At 33.0% G+C, this 21,857-nt stretch overlaps 2 protein-coding genes across 2 annotated transcripts in view; one reads left to right on the plus strand and one right to left on the minus strand.

The window, feature by feature from the left end:
- Nucleotides 1–1,659: 1,659 nt before the first annotated feature.
- On the minus strand, nucleotides 1,660–10,692 carry LOC106114564 (uncharacterized protein MAL13P1.304). The gene is made up of 13 exons (XM_013307826.1): nucleotides 10,407–10,692; nucleotides 9,970–10,122; nucleotides 9,410–9,541; nucleotides 8,257–8,406; nucleotides 7,537–7,593; nucleotides 7,037–7,119; nucleotides 6,234–6,428; nucleotides 5,434–5,510; nucleotides 4,591–4,701; nucleotides 4,030–4,139; nucleotides 2,728–3,327; nucleotides 2,423–2,673; nucleotides 1,660–1,810 (listed from the first exon to the last, which is right to left on the minus strand). The coding sequence occupies exons 1-13, from the start codon at nucleotides 10,575–10,577 to the stop codon at nucleotides 1,660–1,662; spliced, it is 2,241 nt and encodes a 746-aa protein (XP_013163280.1). The 5' UTR covers nucleotides 10,578–10,692.
- Nucleotides 10,693–13,673: 2,981 nt separating this feature from the next.
- The window catches only part of Nup98-96 (nuclear pore complex protein Nup98-96), a 36,636-nt gene continuing 28,452 nt past the window's right edge, over nucleotides 13,674–21,857 (plus strand). Inside the window, exons 1-10 of the mRNA XM_013307827.1 lie at nucleotides 13,674–13,852; nucleotides 15,894–16,027; nucleotides 16,329–16,442; nucleotides 16,608–16,808; nucleotides 17,310–17,447; nucleotides 18,045–18,181; nucleotides 18,951–19,080; nucleotides 19,961–20,038; nucleotides 20,487–20,579; nucleotides 21,093–21,187. Of these exons, the coding sequence (XP_013163281.1) occupies nucleotides 15,985–16,027; nucleotides 16,329–16,442; nucleotides 16,608–16,808; nucleotides 17,310–17,447; nucleotides 18,045–18,181; nucleotides 18,951–19,080; nucleotides 19,961–20,038; nucleotides 20,487–20,579; nucleotides 21,093–21,187 (1,029 nt within the window). The 5' untranslated portion in view covers nucleotides 13,674–13,852; nucleotides 15,894–15,984. The remainder of the gene's footprint in view (nucleotides 13,853–15,893; nucleotides 16,028–16,328; nucleotides 16,443–16,607; nucleotides 16,809–17,309; nucleotides 17,448–18,044; nucleotides 18,182–18,950; nucleotides 19,081–19,960; nucleotides 20,039–20,486; nucleotides 20,580–21,092; nucleotides 21,188–21,857) is intronic.

A 21,857-nucleotide genomic window follows, 5' to 3' on the forward strand; every position in this document is an offset into this window, starting at 1 on the left:
CTATAACCCGCAACTTGAAACCTGCAGCGCCCACAAGTGGGCGTTATCGTCCACTTTGGGAAAGACTGGTCTAGTGGATTCACTATACGGTGAAAGCTGTAAGATCGTAATTGTTAAGGGAATTAAAAGAATCGACTATACTTTCTTTATTATGAAAATACTTACCTTGGCAGTAAATTAGGCTTTGCTGTGACGAGAAATGACAGGTTGATGACGTCAAGTTTTTGATGATTTTGTGATTGAAGTTATTCTGATTAATTACAAAAAAAAAATAATATATACATTTATTTACAATAAAAATATACCTAAAAAAAGATTAGTATATAACCGAATAGCTGTTTACATAACTTATTAAGTAATTTTGTGTTAAAATTTGTTGCGAATCAAACACAATTTTTTTTTCTCTCCTTATAAAATATTATTTTTAATCAACAAAACCAATGATAACTATATTCAAACTGAAATTTTCTTTTAACTTAAAAATATATTAACTGAATATAAAAAATCTCGAGAAATCAAATCTCTTTAGCTAATTAAAAGAGTATAAAAAATATACATACTATAAAAAACCTTATTATGTACAACTTAATATGGTACAACAAATTTGGCTTAGTCAGACACTAATTTCAGATATTTCTAATAGAAATTATGTCGGACTAGTGACATAGAATGTCAAAGATTCACCGACAAGGCAACTTTACAATAATCTTGTGATAGTGCACAAGAAAAAAGAAAATATTAAGAAGCTATTGTGAGTTTAAGCTATATATATATAATTATAAAGATGTCATTGTAAAGACCAAAAAATGACACTCCGGAGAGTACTGCCACTTTATTTGTGAAAAGTTATGACTCAACTGACTTGCAAATCACGACTCAATTCTTCAAGTCAATTTGTACATAGTTGTGAACTTACGACTTGTGAACTGTGAGTTGCTAGTCACATAGTTATGGTACAGTATGAGCTTTGGATTGTAAATTTTCTTATTGAGTCATAACTCAATGGTTTAAGTCTGTGACTTTATGTTTGTTGAAGATTAAGAGTTGATTTAAACAACTCTAGTTGTCATATTTCCACCATTGGTTTATAAGACCAATATTTTAGTTTACTTATCTTACTAATATTATAAATGCGAATGTTTAGATGTATGGATGTTTGTTATCAAATATTTCCAGAATGGCTGAACGGATTTAGCTGAAATTTGTCATAGATGTAGAACATAGTCTGGAAGAAGATAATACCTTCAGACTATGTTCTATATTTATGCTAAATTTCATCAAGATCCGTTGAAGTATTCCGGAGATATCTTCTAACAAACATCTTAACACTCGCATTTATATTAGTAAAAAGTAATATGGGTATGAGCGTCGGTAGCTAAGGAGTCAAGCACTTGACTTGCAATCTGCAGTTCTTAGGTTCGAATCCCGACATATCAATGTGTTTTTACATATGTACATTTATCTTACGTTACGATGAAGGAAAACATCGCGATGCTGGACATATCTGAGAAAGTCAAATGTGTGAAGTCTTGCACTGGACCTGCATTCACTATCACATACTCTCACTTAAGGTACAAGACACTCATTGGGGATTTATAGTGAACTGATGATGTATATGGGTATTTAGCTCTCAGAATCCCACGGTTAGTGTTGCATGAATCAAAATTCTTCAACTTCACTAAAATCATCTAAACTTAAATGCTTCTCCATTATATCTTCACCGATCTGTGCATCCAGCTCATCCATCAATCTTTGATCGTCCAATACATTTTCTTCATAGTTCTTCCTACCATTAACTAAATAATCTCCGCTATTTATATCATTATTAACTTTATTAATAATATCCTTCATAATATTATCAGCGATATTTTCTGTTTTATTATTTTTTAAATCTTTTTTATCTGTATTCAAATCTTTTACTTCAAATATATTATCTATACTTTCATTATCTAGATTTCTTTCACCTAACAGATCGTTTTCAGTGATCAATTCCTCTTTATTTGGTAGCAAATCTATTAATTCATCTTCTTTTATATCTACTGGTATATCTGAATCAATTGAATCTTTATTTAATTCTAGACATTTCGATTCTTCCATATCTTGTAGAATTAAATTAATATTTGCATGTTTAATTGTCGCATTTTTCACTTCCATTTGATTTATTTTATTTGAATCTGTTTTATGAATAACTTCGGATAAATCTATTTTATCTTCATTAGAATTCACATTTAATGTTAAATCTGGAATATTCAATATATCACTTATAATATCTTTCCTTGTATTACTTTCAATTAATCTTTCCGTTAGTTCCCTTTCATCTTTATCTTTTAAATTTATACCATCTTTGTTGCTGCTATTTTCTTTTGTATTATTTCTCTTTTCTTCTTTATTTATATTATCATCTTGATTTTTTTCTTTATGCTTTTCATTTTCTTCTTTCTTTAGACTTACTTCTTTATCACTGTTTTCTTCTTTACTAATTTCATTGTCACTGTTTTCCTTACTAATTTCCTTGTCACTGTTTTCTCCACTAATTTCTTTGTCACTGTTTTTTCCACTAATTTCCTTGTCACTGTTTTCTCCACTAATTTCTTTGTCACTGTTTTTTCCACTAATTTCCTTGTCACTGTTTTCTCCACTAATTTCCTTGTTACTGTTTTCTCCACTAATTTCCTTGTCACTGTTTTCATTACAAATATCCTTGTCACTGTTATCTTTGCAAATTTCCATGTCACTATTTTCTTTACTAATTTCCTTGTCACAATTTTCTTCCTTACTAATTTCGTTGTCATTGTTTTCTTTAATAACATCTTTATCACTATTTACATTTTCTTTTAGATTATTATCTTCTTTACTACTGTTTCCTTCTTTATTTACAATATCTTCTTTATCGTTATCTTCTACATCGGAGGCTATTTTCTTAAAATCATTACCAAAAAGTTGATCGAAACTAGAATCATTTATCCTTTCCAAATCATGTACATCATCAAAACTATCAACATCATCAAAAATATCTTGATTTTGGTCTAGATTTTCCGTCATTATTTCAGTTTTAACCTTTCTTCTCTTCCTTCGGACTCTGCCTAAGTATCTAGGTGAGAATATAGTCTTTAAACAGAGCGTTGAAAGGCTTGAAACTTTCCTTTTCTTTATAAATGTTTCATTTTCTTCATCGGTACTAGTATCCGAATCCCAATGTATATAATCCGCTTCGTAAAGTACGTCTTTAATTTCATCTTCAATACGTACCATGGCATCCCGACCTGTGTTCGGTTCAGTTTTTATTCTTAAATATGGATATGTGCAGTTTTTATCTAAACCAAATACCTGTAAACAATCATATTATATAAATTAACAAAAAAAATACAAAATTAATTGCATTTACAAGAGAAGAAAAAATTCTTGGCAAATGGGAAATTCAGCTGATTATTCCAAATTATCTGTAAAGACCGTTCTGGTTTTCAGCCTCATCATAACAACTCCAAAGTGCAGGTAATTCTACTAATATTATAAATGAAAATATTTAGATGTATGGTATCTCCAGAACGACTGAACGGATCTCGATGAAATTTGTCATACATACAAGTGTCCCAAAAGGTTACGTACATAGTAAGGGGGATGATAGGTGTGGTCACAAGGGTCACCAGAAAAATACAATAAAAATTCCCCTCTGGGTATTAAAAAAAAATGGCATTTTTTAAAAACTTAAAAATTTTACACCTTCTGGGTCAATTTTGTAACCGATGACCTACAAATATTGCTATATTTAAAAAAAAAGCTATTATGTTATCGTCAATAACCCTTTATCAATATGAAATAAAAAAAACAATACAACTTTTATTTTTATTTAATTTTTCTGGTGACCCTTGTGACCACCCCTATCATCCCCCTTCCTATGTACGTAACATTTTGGGACATCCTATATAGAACATAGTCTGGAAGAACACATAGACTACTAATTATGTTTTTTTTAATATCACGCGAACAGAATCGCGGGCTACAGTTAATATATTATATAAAGTTATTTACCTGTGGTACTTCAGATATAGAATATTTCTTGTTCAATATTGGATCACATCTCGCTACTCTTATTTGTAATGGTCGTATTTTTGACATTAATAGTGGATCTATTGATAAATCTGAAAGAAAATATTTATTTTCAATTTGAATATGACATTATTTTATTATTAAAAATAATAATATAAGAGGGAATAGTTCAAAAATATGTCACACACACACACAGACAGACATATTGCAGATGAGTTGCATACCTTTAATCGACAGGGGAGGGGACGCATAGGAAGAGGAAATATCCTCTTTCTGTGTATCCCAATCAACAAATCCACTCCCTTTTCCATACTTTCCTTATAAGTAAAGAGTGTGAAGGAAAAAAAGACTGAAAACCTAAGTCAGTCTTTTTTTTTGACTACTTTTAGACATTATTAGTTAGAATCTTTTGGCGCGAATATCGCGCTTTCGTTACAAAGTCAAGTGCCAGATGTAGTGAGGGGACATAAACGTTGATATTTTAGTTAGGCTACTGCGCCAGTACACCGGCACTGTGTCGGATTTCAAAGTATTTATCTTTACCCTGTTTCTTTCCCTTGCACGTCATCTGATGTCTGCGAAGGTTCTTCATTGCCAAGTACTCTCTGCCGCAAGGACAATTGTGTGTTTCTTTATGTTTAGTATCGTTTTTACCTGAAAAATGTTTATATACAGTTATAGATGGCGCTATGCAATATTTTTGAATTTTATTAAAAGATAGATGGCGTTATTACTAGCTGTCGCACGTGACTCTGTACGGAATTTAAATAAAACTTAGTATCCTATGTGTTCTTCCATACTATGTTCTACATCTGTGTCAAATTTCATTAAGATCCATGCAGCTGAAGATATCTTCTAAGAAGCATCCATACATCAAATACAGAAATCAAATCATATAGAAAGAAAATCTGGATGACCGGTATTTTTTTTTTAAATTGTGTTTTATGGAAATTATATTTAAGTAGGAATTACTAATAAAATGATGAAATATGAATAATATTTTTTGATCTTATCGATAGAAAAAGTAAAGTTTATGTTTAAGTTGATTATCGATAAAACACGAATAAAATGACATTATCTAAAAATGATTCCAAACTAGATCGATTTATCGCCCCCGAAACCACCTATATACTAAATTTTATGAAAATCGTTGGAGCCGAGATTCCTATATATATATATACAAGAATTGCTCTTTTAAAGATATAAGATATAATATGGATGAATGTTAAAAGATATCTCCAGAACGCCTACATAAATCTTGATGAAATTTGTCATACATATAGAACATAGTCTGAAACACATAGACTACTTATTAAGTTTTTTGTTATTCCGCACGGACAGAGTCGCGGGTAAAAACTAGTAATACTTATACAATTTACTATTTACCTCTAGCATGTACTTTTTCTCTTCTATCTTTGGATTTAGTTTCTGGAACTGGCGGAGACCTTTTATTTCTTGAATTCCTGAAAAATCATGATTTTAAATAATTTTATTATAAGAAATAAGTATCCATTTTGTAGAAAAAACGAAACAAATGTAAAAAAAAAAATATTTTGATAATAGAAATTTTTGTATGAGTCAATACATCAGATAAACTTGAAATAAAAAAAAAAACATTTCTTTTTTTTATTTGATACAAACTTAAAAAATAAGCTTTTAGTATATTTTTGTTAATTAAAAGAGCTAACTAAAATAAAAAAAGGCGAACTAACCAAGACTTAAACAAGCTTAAACACCTTTTGAATTAAATTGAAAGCACCAATAGCCTAATGGTTAAGGGTACGGATTTCCCATCACGTAATCGAGAGTTCGAATCCCGTCATTCGTATACTTATTAGAGTGTCGGTGGCTCAGGGGTTTAAACACAAGACTTGTCTGCAGGTCCTGAGTTTGAATCCCGTCATGTACCAATATGTTATTACATATGTACATTTATCTTATGTTACGGTGAAGGAAAACATCGTGATGCTGCACATATCTGATAAAGTCAAATGTGTGAAGTCTTGCACTGGACCAGCATTCACTATCACATACTCTCACTTAGGGTACACTCTACCCTCAGTGGGGACTTAGAGCTGATGGTGATGAATTAGACTAAAAGCCTAGAGCTTTATAGACAAGAATTATTACTAAATTAACAAAAAAAACTTCTAATAATGAAAAAAAAACTACAGATAAATACTTACTTAATATCATTTTGATGTACTTTCATATGATTAACAAAGGCACACTTAGCAAGGAACGTTCGTTTACACACTTTGCACACCAGGTCATCTGTATCCGGAGACCTGGTACTTGTTTTGGGAGGAGACCTGGTCCTAGACCTGGTAGGAGATTTGGATGTTCTAGTTGACCTGGATGTACTCGGTGAGACTTCTATCCTGTGAAAAAAAAAACATAAATGTAAATTTAATTACTAATATTATAAATTTGAATATACAGATGAATGTTTGTTCAGAAATATCTTCAGAACGGCTGTATAGATCTTGTTGAAATTTGTCATAAATATAGAACATAGTCCGGAAGAACACATAGGCTACTTCATTAAGTTTTTTTTTAAATCCACGCAGACGGAGACGCGGGCTAGAGATAGATTCAAATAAATGGAGAAACATCATTGCCATACAATGCTACCGGTTTTATTTCTATTAAAAGGGAATTACTCATGAATAAATAACAAAGATATGATTGTTTGCATTGAATATTCTTTGAAACTTCAAAATACAGCTACACTAACTCCAAATGACGTAGACTGTATTTATTACTAGACTAGCTATCGCCCGTGACTCCGTCCACATGGGATTATAAAAAAACTTAATAAGTAGCCTATGTGTTCTTTCAGACTATGTTCTATATGTATTACAAATTTCAGCCAGATCCGTGCAGCTGTTCTGGAGATAACTTCTAATAAACATACATCTAAACACTCGCATTTGTATTATTAGTAAGATTTTTTTTAATTCTATAAGCTAGTGTACTATACACTTACTTGACTCTTTTCACTGGTAGGTCATTTCTTAATTCTCTTTCTCTTCCCCTTTTAGATTTTGGTGTCACTAAAATATCTTCTTCCTGGAAAATTTAATTTTTTCATGACTGCAGACTAATATATAAGACTAGCTATCGCCCGCGACTCCGTCCGCGTGGGATGAACATATCTAAAACATCTTTTTTTTTAATCGTTCATAGTAAATTTTCCTGCCTTATGTCTTGTTAACAAAGTTTTCATAAGAAAAAATTTATTATCTATCTATATGTGTATATATATATATATAAAAATCAATTACTGTTCGTTAGTCTCGCTAAAACTAGAGAACGGCTAAACAGATTTATCCTATCTTGGTCTTGAAATATTCCTGGAGCTTTAAAGAAGGTTTCAAAGGTGAGAAAAATTCTAATAATTGTCGGGCACTAATTAAGTTTCCATTCCACACAGACCGAATCGCGTGCGACAGCTAGTTAATTTATTTTATCAAATTTATTACTTACTTTAATTTTCTCCTTCTTTAAAATCGATTTCAAAGGTTCCGAGGATTTTTTCTTGTTCTGTGGAAAAAACCATATAATTTGAAAAAAGTATCTAATCTTACTAATATTATAAATATGAATGTTTAGATGTTTGTTAGAAGATATCTCCAGAACTACTGCATGGAATTAGCTGAAATTAATCATAGATGTAGAACATAGTCTGGAAGAACACATAGACTACAAAGTTTTTTTATTCCGCACAGACGGAGTCGAGGGTGGCTACTGTTAGGATTTGCTGCATGCTAGTGTTCACAAATCACGCTACTATATTGTTTATGTATAAGGTGGTAAACGAGCGAGCGGTTACCTAAAATCGCTGAAATAGCGAAGTGACCGTTGCCCATAGACATACGCAATTGCATATGCGTTGCCTACCTTTAATTGAAGGAGGAGAGGATGCACAGAAAGAAAATATTTTCCCTTCCCATGCATCCTCTCATCTGGAAAGTCCACTCCACTTCTTTCCTTATAAAGAAAAGGATGGGAAGGGAAAGAGGACTAAATTAGGCCTCCGGGACGCACACTCATCAGACTGTAGTTGGAATTGCTTCCACTTGAAGCCTGTCTTCTGTTTGGTCGTGGTATATCATTGAGCGAGCCGGGACAATTCGTGCGAAGATGTTAAAGCGGGCTCTACCACTGTTTGTAAATAAACCAAGATTGAAAATCTTGTTGTCTTACCTGGTCTACATTCTTCTGATCCTTGGAATTCCTGTTCCTCAAAGTCAGGATGTTTGTAGGACTGCTGGTAGATCCACGTGTTGCACGTCTACTGTCTTCCGGACTTAATTTTATAGATCGAGAATTACGGTTATTCTCTGATGATTTCATCTGAAAACAAACAGTGATATTTTACTAATATTATAAATGCTAGAAGAACATATAGGTTACTTTCTTTTTTTAAATTCCGAGCGGACGACACCGCGTGCTAAAGCTAGTATCTTATTGATATTATAAATGCGAATGTTTGGATGGATGGATGTTTATTTGAAGGTATCTCCGCAACAGCTTAACGAATCTTGCTTAAATTTGTCATACATGTAGAACATAGTCTGGAAGAACACATAGACTACTCATTTAGTTTTTAATTCTGCGCAGACGGAGCTGCGTGCGATAGCTATTGTAACTTTGAATGTTTGGATGGATGTTTATTAGAAAGTATCTCCATAACGGCTCAACAGATCTTGCTGTAATTTGGCATAGATGTAGAAAATAGTCTGGAAGAACACATGGGCTACTCATTTTTTTTAATGTACGGACAGTATCGGGGAAATAGAAATAACGAGGGAAATTATGTTTAATATTAGTACATTTTTAATATTTCTTATTTATTTATTAACTCTTAATGCTATTATAATAGATAAAAAAATCAAGACAAATAATTTACAAAGCAAGGGTGGCCTTATCACTGCAAGCGATCTCTTCCAGGCAACTCAGCGGGACAGGAGAGAATAACATATAATAGATAGAGGGTTATATAACATACTAGCTGTCGCCTACGATTCCGTCCGCGCGGGATGGAAAATAGATGTTGTCCGATTCTCAGAGCTACTCAATATGCTCACAAAATTTCATGAGAATCGGTCAAGCCGTTTACGAGGAGTATGGGAACGAAAATTGTGACACGAGAATTTTATATATAAGATAAATATCAGGAAAAGTCAGGAATAAATAAATAAGATAATAATTACTTCTTGTATTAATTCTAGGAAAGCTGTGTTACAATGTACTTCACAATAAGCGAAAAGCGAGATTCAAACCCATGATCAGTATTGGTTGCCTGTACATTAACTTATTGAGCTATTATTATTTCAATTTCGTGAAAATTCCTTACCTTAACTTTATCAGATGTTTCTTTCTTTGATTTACTCAGTTTTACTTGTTTATGCTTTACGATAGACTCATTTGAATCCTCAGTAGAAAATATAGTTTCCGTAACGCCTAAGATGCAGTCATCGGCATTTGGCTGAAATTACATACATATAAAGTATTAATTAACATATTTAGACATGTTTTTTTTTATATGTAATAAGGTGGCAAACGAGCGAGTGGCCACCTGAAATCGCTGAAATAGCAAAGTGACTGTTGCCCATAGATATACGCAATTGCATATGCGTTGTCTACCTTTAATCGACGGAAGAGAGGATGCACAGGAAGAAAATATTTTCCCTTTTATGAGTGTGTGTCCCAGAGGCCTAATTTAGTCCTCTTTCCCTTCCCACCTTTTTTCTTATAAGGAAAGAATAGGAAGTGGAAGTGGACTTTCTGGAAAATAGGATGCATAGGAAGAAAATATTTTCCGTTTCCACGCATTTTGCAGCTTTTGAACCGATTCAATACTGATTTAATCACGTTTAGTGACAAAGTTGAATATATCGACATTTGTTTACTTACCGCTCCTCTAGGCATGGTCTGTGGAGGTAAACCGAGCCGTAATCTAGTCTTCATATTTGTTTGTTTACACATCTCAGAGAACTCATAAAAATCATTCACTTTGTCGACGCACAACTCACAAATTAAAGGTGGCATTTTATCTTCTTGGTGTACCTGTAAACAATTCGACCTCAGTATTAAGAGTACTAAAATGGAGGGAAACTAGTTAACCTATTTGATAAACTAAACTAAATCTAATTCAAAACATATTGGTGTAATAAAAAACTATGAATAATGTTTATATTATCAATTTGAGAATTACATATAAAGAAAATATGACGATATGGGAATAAATGTTACAATATAGAAACAATCATTAATTTGTGTTTGGACTTTGGTATAAATAAAAATACTGAAAACAGTAGAAGGTAGAGTAGTTTCATATTAGAACACTTCACCTCTATTTGTACACATTCCCGTATTTTTTGGGTAAGTGGTACATCTCCATCTAAGTCGACATTCTGAACTATCGGCATTTTGTAGCCAGCACCAGCCCCACAGAGACGACATGATCGAAAAATCTCGTAAGCTATCTTCTCTTCGATTTTAGAAATCCTAAACCGACTCATTTTTAATTATAATTTCGTAAATAGTGTTAAAAACGCATATGCACTAAACAATGTAGCCGCTTTTCCGCCATTATCAAAAGCAAAAAACGTTTTGTGATTGGTGTTGTCACTTATCAAAGAGCAATAGAAAAGGGCAGTCTAAAACAATTGGTACAGATTAAATAGTTGTTTTTTCGAGTGGGTAACAAATTGGTAGTATTTGGTAATTTTAAGTTTAGCGGAAATTAAAAAAAATTGTAAAGTGTAACAGAGATTAAAGACATCAAACCTAACTTTACAACAACAAATTGATTATTGTATTTAATATATTTTCATAGATATATATCAACTAATGTAAAGACTGACCAAAAATACAGCATTCCTGTCATGAGAGTCTTGAAGGCGTCACCATCTCCTTTAATATTGTAAGATTCAACATCTACAGTGTGGGGGCAACATCTACAACTACAGAGTTAAGTAAAATAAATCACATAAATTCGTGAAATAGATGCAATAGGTTAAAAAAATTAACAGAGGATGAGGGCAGGAAAGAGTTGAATAAGAATTTTAAAAAAACTTGTTCTTATACAATTTAAAAGTTGTGATTAAGGATGATTTTATTTGTTTTACATTCAATCTAAAACAAATCGTATATTCTCCCTTACTGTACGTGCAACCTCTTCTGTCATTTTCTCTGCACCAATTTCCATAATTCTAATTAATTCAGTCCAAATTTGCGTTATAATATTTCTGTATTCACTTGCATTTGTCCATTCTTCCAGCTTTTGTAACAAATTATCCCACTGTTTAGTATTATTACGGTCGCCAAAAATCACTTTATCGAATTCATTTAAAATAGCCTGAAGCACAACCGTTTTATTGACTAATTTCATATTTTCAGCACCATAAATTTTTATTGGCTGATTTCTATTTGCTATTACATTTTTTAGGATTAAAAAAACAATTTTCGTCTCTTCTTCGTTTTTATATTCCAAGTTGCGTATAAGAGCTTTAAATTGTTTATGTGATTCCCAATCCATTATTTTCACAAAAACCGCATCTTTCAGTACTTCGGTCAAAGCATCGGAAGCCTGTTTTATTTTCCGATTGTCCGTTTTTAAAATCATTGTCAACATTTGTGTTAATAAATCGCTAAAAGTTCTGCGAGATCTACATATTTTATATTGTTTACAAAGATGAATGAATTCCGTATTAAGTTCCTTATCTAGAAATTTTTGCATTGAATCGATAGTTGAGTTTGAATTTCTTAGTGAACCTTTTAAAAACATGTTCATATGGTCAAATATTTTTGTAATAATTCTATTTGACACGCTCAATGTATTTAAAATCGCTTTTTGAGTTCCTAATTTAGTTCTAAGCGTTTGGTTACCTAATTTATTGACATGTTCTTCGAGTTTTTCTTTGTAAAGTTGTTTTATTCTATGAAACTTGTGTTTATTTATTTTGTTCTCAAATCTTACCTGAATATTTTCTAGAACTATTAGTGCTTGGTTGTACAAATGAAGAATATACCGTTGAATTGATTCATCGTCTTTAATTTTACGTGGACTAATAATTTCTGCTCGCTGTCTTAAATGGGACGATGCTTTGCTATTTTTTTTCTTCTTCACTGGACCTTTTTCCCCATTTTCGAAAATAAGTGATATGTTTATTTTAGCCCCTTCTTCATTGTTTGAAACAAAGTCGTTGGTCTCAATACCATTCCTTATATTACCGATTTTAAATAAGTTTGGTATGATATATTGTATGTCACTTTTCGTAGTTAGTGGTTGAGGGGACAAGTTTCTTTCTAAGGCAAATTTGAATTTTCCATCAGTTACTTGCGTGAGCTGTAATTCATAGTTCCACTTCTTGCCTACATCGAGCAAGCCATCTAAATGTAACACGACAGCATGGCTTTTTGTTAGGCAATCTGAATAAAAAATGTTTTATCTTTTAAAAATATGCGTTAAAATGTGCAATATTTAGGCAATGGAATAACTTCTACCCAATAAATTCACAATTACGCGAACACTGTATTATATATCAACTTACGGAGTCTTCTTAAGGGATACTTAAGGACGGAGGCAAGTTTATGAGAATTTTCGAAGGCAATCGTAGTTTCTAGTAAAATTATTTTTTTTCTATTTGAAAAGATGTTAATACTACGTATGTGGTACTTACAAAATATCAGCATCAAGTGAATGAGAAACATTTTATATTAGTTGTAAAATGTTTATTACAAAGAAATAAAAACTTTTATTTTTATTTCGAAACATTGGACACGTTACCTATTTTAGTTTTCAGATTGTAGAGGATTTCACTATAGTTACAGTTGTTGTTAAATTCATATAAATAATATAGCTAAATAAATAAACGTACCAGAGTACTTTGCCTCTCCGACTTATGAACTGTATTAATTTATTAAATGGTTTTTCGCCCAACTGGATACTGAACAATTTTCTATCCTTTGACTGTGATTCGATGAATCGAATGACACATATGAACCCTAATACATAATAACAAAATTAAATTCACGCGCAAACGTAAATCTCTTGTCAGTCTGGTAAAATCGGTTAAGATTTAAGTATTGGTCAATATACTTGGTAAGGGTTTTGAGGAAAAATCTATATAACGATGACAAAGATCATTTCTAAGATATTTTTCAAGATTGCATAATGTTGTTTAATAACACATAACGTTGGATTTTTTGCTTCGTCTCATGGGCTACGGCATATCATTTTAAAGTAATAGATGTCGCCGAAAAACCTCAATTATTTTCCAATTTCCTTTCTTTGCTTTAAGTAGTCGTAGTATTTAATTTCATAATTTTAGTAATAAGTGACGCAATCGTTGCTTACAAATAAATTATATAGCAGAAAATACTAGAGAAAACTCTGCTTTGTATTTTAAAATGTCAAGAAAATCTATAAATTATGGTTGGAAAATAAATAAGAGAAAAATAGAAATAACAGGAAAGTGTAAAGGACCCAAAATCAAAGACGAAACGACTTGTAGTTGTAACTTAGTAGTTTTTGAGTCGTAGATATGGCAACATTAAGAAACTTTCAACATGTTTTAACAAATTGTGTCTGGCAATACGATATAAAGCCGATGTTGATAATCTGTTCCTAAAGTTTCAATGGAAAGCCGATTTGGATGCACTGTAAAATTGAAACCGTTTTGCTTTCATCCAAGTGTATAGTGAAATAACCAAAAAAATTCCTTTTCATTTCAAATTTAAAGTGAATTGTCAGTCTATAATAGTTTGGTGTACTTTTTTGTGTATTAAAGTGGTAAGTTCATAAAATAATACGGTTATTTACATACGGAAGATGCAACTCAGTTATTGGTTCAATTTCAATTTTTGTTTTTTAATTTGACCGTTATTAAAAATATTTGATATATTTTTACTATTTACTTAAAATGCTTATTTATTTCGCTTCTAATAAAAGGCTTTCAATGTGTAAACCAAATTCTGTGCTTACCTCGTGAGTTTAGTACTAAACGTCAAAACTCCGTTGGTATAAATTGTTGTACCTAATGAAATGAAGGTGTTATATATTTTAATTTTTTGGTTGCCAAAAACGTCGTCATTGTATTATCTGTAACGACGCAATAAAACATTTTGTTATGTTTTTCGACACGTAGAGATTTTTACAATTTAATGTAGGTATTTTAAAATTACGAATCACCTCAAGTCGTTTTTTGTGTAAAGTTTATAAATATGGGTAAAATTTCACTGAATTGCTATGTAAAATGCACCTTTTATTGCTTCTGTTGCTTTTTACAAAGCAAAGCCTAATTTAGCAATGAATCACCATCAGTCTGATATTTTCCTTATATAGTGTTGGCACAGTATTTACTTCTTCATACATCTCCATCAGCCATCATCTGTATTCACTCCTCTACCTTTGTAGGCAATGGATGTATTTCTATGTGTCTCTTTTTTGTAGATTTTAAGCATTACAGAACTATACATATCACAGGTGAGAACGGGAAGCAATTTTGCATTTTGTCTGATGAGTGTGTCCATACAACTTATTGCAATCCGCATTCTCTTTCGACTATTTATTTATGAAGAAAGGGAATGGATTTGGAGATGGCGGGGACATATAGGAAAGGGGTAATATCCTCTTTCTGTGTGTCTCCTCCTCCATAGATTAACCACGGCTCTGCAATTGTAGATGTCTATAAGCAATGGTCACTTTGCTATAACAGTGTATTCAGGTGGCCATTGCTCATTTGCAACCTGAAAAGGCCAAGTACGAGTCAGACAAGTGCACCAAGTATTTGATACAAAACTTGGTATGCCTACAGGTTAAAACTTATGGTTTTCACAATTTTTCCTTTATCTGTGCTATAAGACATTACTTTATACCCAATTTTAAGCTTTAAGGGAAGTACTTTGTGGGTTTTGATTTCCTTGCAAGTGTTGAAAGTTTGCAGAAATTAGCTGCACAAATACATGTATCTTTTGATTACGTGGGCTTAGAACTGATCACAGGTCCAAGGGATGGTAGACCTATGTATAAGATATTAATTATTATGTTGTGATTTTCTTTTGTTTACAAACATAACATTTGTAAATATTGTGCAATGATAGAAAGTTGAATAATTTCGATGATGTCATACTTTGACCTTGATTTATAAATATATGAGATATTCATACCGTAAGAAAGTTTTGCATATGCTTGAGGAAAATATTACAAAATATATATTAACCCGAAATCCGGTGAGGATTACTTGTGTGTAAAATCAAAAACAATGTTATTAAAATGTCATTAGAATTAAAACAATCTAACTTGGATAAATGAGGAGGTCCAACCAATATTTTTCTAGCTTATAATGGTTTCTATCTGAATTTGGCATGCGGTACCACACTCATCATACTGTAGTTGGAATTGTGAACTCTGATGATTTAATTTCTTTTATATCTTAAGGTGGCAAATGAGCGAGCAACCGCCTGAAATCACTGTAATAGCGAAGTAACCGTTGCCCATAGATATATGCAAATGCACAAGCATTGCCTACCTTTAATCGACTGAAGAAAGGATGCACAGAAAGAAAATATTTTCCTTTTCTATGTATCTCTCATCCGGAAAGTCCACTTCCATTTCCCATCCTTTTGTTATAAGAAAAAGGGTGGGAAGAAAAAGAGGACTAAATTAAGCCTCCGGGAAGCACACTCATCTAACTGTTCGCAGAATTGCTTCCACTTGACGCATACCTACTGTGTGGTTGTAGTATAGTACTGGTTAAGACAATTTGGGGGAAGATGTTAAAGCGGGCTCTACCACTGTTAAAGTAACTTTAACTTAGTCTCTACCTTTTCAGATGTAAGATGTTGGGTGCCTGACAGGCAGTGTTATTTGGCTTCTGGAAGACCAGGGATAAGTTCTGTTAACAGCAATAAGAAGATACCAGGATGTTTCAGAAACAGACATTCGGTGCAAGCACTTCTGCTTTTGGTAATATAATACTTGTAGTTATTCGGAAAAATTTATGAATTGAAAAATAGTATGGATGAGACTTTAAGTGTAAAAACATATTATCATCATTATGGCACGTATAGAGGGTCACTATACGTCCCCAATGAGGGGTTCGGAGGCTACCCTAAGTGAGTGACTAGATCATAGTGAATGCTGACCTAGTGCGGGTTGACTCCACACATATCTTTGAATTACACAGATATGTGCAGCATCATGATGTTTTCCTTCACTGTAAGAACGCCCCCTTCCCCATGTAACCCTCTTAAACTTTTTACTACAGGTACATCAACAACACCATCGTTCGGTAGTTTCAAGCCGACAACTGGAACTAATGCGTTCGGTGCACCTCCGGCATTTGGAGCAACGGCCACGCCGCAACCCGCCACTGGTGGGGGTAAGTTATCTTACTAATATTATAAATATAAATGTATGGATGGATGTTTGTTAGAAAGAATGTTAGAATATCCAGAATGGCAGCATGGATCTTGCTGAAAGATGTCATAGGTGTAGAACATAGTCTGGAAGAACACATAGACTACTAAGGTTAATTTCTTTTCAGGTCTATTCGGCTCCACCAACACCACTGGTGGCCTATTTGGTAGTTCCCCAGCATCAACTTCGACCCCAGCTTTCGGTGCAACATCAAGTGCTTTTGGATTTGGAGCAAATACATCTACGGGAGGTCTCTTCAGTAACAACCAGTCCACCGGTCTGTTCGGCAATACTCAGAATAATTCCGCTTTTGGGGCAAAGCCAGCAGGTTTGTGACTAATTTTATTATGACAAAAATATGTTCATTTTATAGTTAAAAGAATATATGAAAAAAAAGAGAGTTAAAGCACTTGACTTGTAATCTGCAGGTCCTGGGTTTGAATCCCATCATGTACCAATGTGTTTTTACATATGTACATTTATCGTATGTTGTTACTGTGAAGGAAAACGTAGTGATGCTGCAAATATCTGAGAAAGTCAAATGTGTGAAGTCTTGCACTGAACCAGCATTCACTATCACAGTCTCATTTAGGGTAGACTCCGAGACACTCAGTCGGTGGGGATGTATAGATACCATTCAATATAAGAAATTTGTAGGAAGGGAATGGAGTAATTTGAATCCTCCAACACACACTTATCAGAGTGTAGTTGTAATGAGATGTGACTTGAGCCGTATGCTGTGTGTGTGTTGAATTTGAGTCACACACTGCACCACATTGCTGGCCTCTACCACTGTTAAAACTGTTAGAATTAATAATTTTTTTTTAAGGTTTTGGTTTTGGTAATACATCGGCAACGGGTACAACAGGTACTGGATTATTTGGTTCCACTCCGTCAACAAGTACTGGATTGTTTGGTCAACAGAATACCACTTTAGGTGGTGGTGGACTATTCAATAATACTGCGAGTAAGTAACCTAACTAAATAAATTTTATTATGTCTTACTATGTTCTACATCTATGCCAAATTTCATCGAGATCCATGCAGTTGATCTGGAGATATCTTCTAACGAACATACATCTAAACATTCATATTTATAAGACTAGCTGTCTCACGCGACTCTGTCGGCGTGGAATTAAAAACAAAATAAGTAGCTTATGTGTTCTTCCAGACTATGTATATATGTGCCAAATTTCATTAACATCTGTTCAGCCGTTCTGGATATACCTTCAAAGAAACATCCATCCATCTAAACATTCGCATTTATAATGTTAGTAAGTTATATAAAGTCCATTCAGACCTTATAGTGTAAACAAATTAACCGATTTGAACGATTGAGGTGTCATTTCATTATTATTCTTCCCCATTTTTTTTTGTCTGATGGCAATGCTATAGGCATACTCCGTGCCTTGGGGAAGGCACGGTAGTTATGTAGGATTCTCACCCGAATGGGAGTTGGTTGGAGTTTAGTGGGTATCACTAAACCCCTCTGTTCCCTCAGTCATATTCTTCCCCTGAGTGTCATAGTAAGTTTTGGTATTTCACTTGTTACTTTACTTTCCAGGTGCATTTGGACAACAGCAAGCTCCGACTGGAACTGGTCATGTGAAGTACAATCCTGTTGTTGGCACTGATATGGTGGTCAAGTCGGGTACATCCCAGAATGTTAATATCAAACATCATTGCATTACTTGTATGAAGGTATGTAATAAGATAAAAGAGAGAGGGATATAGAGAGGGAGAAAAGAGAGAGAAAGAGATAGGTATATGTTAGTAGGGACCGCGATTCTCGTGTATAGAGTTTCTTGCTTATGAAGGTCTAGACCGGACAATGACTGACTTATAGAGATTTCTTGCTGATCCAGGTTCAACTATATTACATTAATTTTAGAGTTTTAGCAAGCAAACTTGCAAATTTTTTGTGTTTTTTTAAATGCAATATATGTTATTTGCAATTTTTTTAATAAAATTGGGGTTTCTGTCTGTAATTAAGAAATATTATCATCATCAGCTCACTATATGTCCCCACTGAGGGGGATCGAAGCCTAGCCTAAGTTGTGGGTGATTAGGTCATAGTCAACCACGCTGGCCAAGTGCGGGTTGACTTCACACATATCTTTGAATTTCTCAGATGTGTGCACCATCACGATGTTTTCCATCACCGTAACATAAGATAAATGTACATATGTAAATAGGAAATGGAAAAACACATTGGTACATGGTGGGATTCGAACCTGCAGATTGCAAGTCAGGTGCTTAACCCCTGAGCCATCGACGAGAAATATTATATTTGGTACAAATTATGTCCTCCCTCAGTGGGGACGTATAGTGAGCTGATGATGATGTAAGTTTGTTTATGTTCCATGTAATCTCGGGAACGTGTGGATAGATTTTGGCGGGACTTTGACTGGAAGGTAGCTGTTGTATGCGGGCATGTTATAGGATACTTTTTTTTTGTTTTTTTTTTTAGGAATATGAAGGTAAATCTTTGGAAGAGTTGCGTCTGGAGGACTATACTGCGGGTCGTAAGGGTGCGTCAGCTGGTATGTTCTCCAGCTTCCAGCAGCCGACTGAGAACAAACCATTGTTTGGTGGATCTAGTAAGTGTTTTCACCAATCCTTAATAAATGGACTGGCTATAATATGTAGTATTTTGTGCCTATTTGTTTTACGCCATTTTGGCGTTGATTTTAATAGTAGCTGTGGTGTGGATTCCAACTTATATATATATATAGAATTAACTGTCACTGTAAGACGAGGCATTCGCCATGTTACCATGGCAACCATGTTTGATGCTATTGGCTTGCAATTTTTTGTCCTTTTCTTACATAACGATTTTTTTTCAATTTACTCACTCCCTAAGTGTAATAGCGTGAAAATATATAACCTACAGCGTGACTTAAGTATAGAGCTTTTTATAATAAAGTGAATTATTCAAAAATATGCTGTGATTGCTAAGATTTTTTGATATAAAGAAGTTGGTTTATGCTTTATTATGTTGCCTCCCGCGACTCCGTCCGCGTGGAATAAAAAATACCAGCTTGATCCCTTCATGCGTTTTTGAGAAAAAGGGTCTTGACAGACAGACAGACGGACAACAAAGTGATGCTATAAGGGTTCCGTTTTTTTTCCTATGAGGTACGGAACCCTAAAAAGAAAAATAATTGAGATAAAAACTAACCTATCTTCCAAATTGGACTAAATTACAGATACTTTCAAAATTTGATAAAAATTAGTTCAGTAGTTTTGGAGTTTATCGCAAACATACATTGTGACACGAAATTTTACTTTCTTACTAATCTAAAATGCGAATGTCTGAATGGATGGATGGATTCGAAGGTATCTCCAGAACGGCACAACGGATCTTCATGAAAATTGACATACATGTAGACGACTACTTATAATTTAATTGTGCGGACGTAGTCGCGGGCGACAACTATATTTTATATATATAAAAATTGTAATATAACGTTTTTTCAGCTTTTGGTCAACCTGCTACAACTAGCGCTCCTCTTTTCGGTGGAGGTTCTTTGGGTTCTACTGGTTTTGGACAGACGAGTATGTTTAATAAGAAAATCCTTTACTTTATTACCTTAATTTTATCCCAAACTTTTATTTAGTATAGGTCTCATTTTTTTTTATATTAAGGTGGCAAAAAATATCTAAGCAACCGTTGCTTATAGATATACGCAATTGCAGATGCGATGTCTACCTTTAATCGATGAAGGAGAGGATGCACAGAAAGGAGAATATTTTCCCTTCCCATGTATCTCCTCATCCGGAAAATCCAATTTCGCTTGCCATCTTTTATTTATAAGAAAAAGAACGCTCGAAATGTTACTTATATGTGTAAATCACGTGACAATATATGATGACGCGGAGCTGATCTGATGATGCAGCTTCTACATCCTCATAACCTCATTCAGTTTGACCTCATTTGAAATACATGTTTCTAAACAAGTATATTGACAGTGGAAACCTACTTTAATACGTAATTATTCAACAGATACGTTTGCGTTTGGTGGGAATACACAAAATCAAACAACATCTACAGGATTATTTGGTAATAAGCCTGCATTTGGAGCTACAAGCACAACTGGTAAGTAATAAGACTCGTTTCATATTAAAAAAAAATTGTAAATAATGAAAGTGACGTGACTTTGTTAAAGAAAAAAAACCCGGTGTACGTAAAATATATTGATGTTCACACATTTTAGTTAAATTTTAATCTTAACATTAAAATTTTAATGATTTTATTATATCATTAAAATTAATTTCTTAGTTATGTGCAATTTTATTATGTTAGTTATTGTTTCTTGGTTTAATCTGTATTACCTATAATAAAAACTTTACCTACTTTACCTATTAAAATTTAATGATTTTAATGATATCATTAAAATTTTCATGATTTTAATTATTTCATTACAATTTTTATGATTTTAATGATTTCATTAAATTTTTAATGATTTTAATTATTTCATTAAAATTTTAATGATTTTAATGACTTCATTAAATTATAATGAAATGCTCTATACAGTTATTTATATATATTTATCTATGTGTTTTGATATTTTGTCATTGTATTATGTATTTGTGTTTTTTTTTGTTTTAGGTACAGGTATTTTTGGTGCATCGACAACTCAAGCACCTACTTTCGGTACAACGACGCCCAGTTTTGGTGCTTTTGGTGCGACCACGCAGAACCAAGTTAGTATAAATAATAGACAAGGTTCCTTCGAATATTTCTAAAAAAAATCGTTTAAAACGTAGAATTTATAAAATTATTAGTAAAAAAAAAATCTTGATACCAATTAAGATGTGGGATTTCTAATCATACATTTTATTCCCTTATGTAAATACTAGTTGAAGCACGCGACTCCGACGGCGCGATTCTTCCAGACTATGTTCTATATGTATGACAAATTTCAGCGAGATCCATACAGTTCTGGACATATCTTCTAACAAACATCTAAACATTCGCATTTATAATATTAGTAGCAATTATTACTAAATGCTCCGAACTGTTTTGTCTTAATTTTATTATAATTTCCCTTCCTATAAAGGATGGGAAGGGGAAGGGATAATTTTTCTTTTATTTCGCGCGGATGGAATCTCAGGCTACAGTTAGTGAATAATAATTGTATATAATAAAGAAAATACTCGCGCGCGCCTTTGCGATTAGACGCAATAACTTTCGCTCCGTAGTTTTTATTTAATATTCATTACTTTTTAGTTACTTGTGAACAAAATCTAGTGTGTGTTTTACAACGGACATGTACTATACATAGTGATATAATCAAAATACGTAAATAGTGCAGTATTCGTGAGCAATAAGTAAAAACATTTTTAGAGTTATTCGTTGTTTTGACAAACCGGG

Source organism: Papilio xuthus, unplaced genomic scaffold (genome assembly GCF_000836235.2).
Source record: "Papilio xuthus unplaced genomic scaffold, Pxut_1.1 DF828037.1, whole genome shotgun sequence".
NCBI lineage: Eukaryota > Metazoa > Arthropoda > Insecta > Lepidoptera > Papilionidae > Papilio > Papilio xuthus.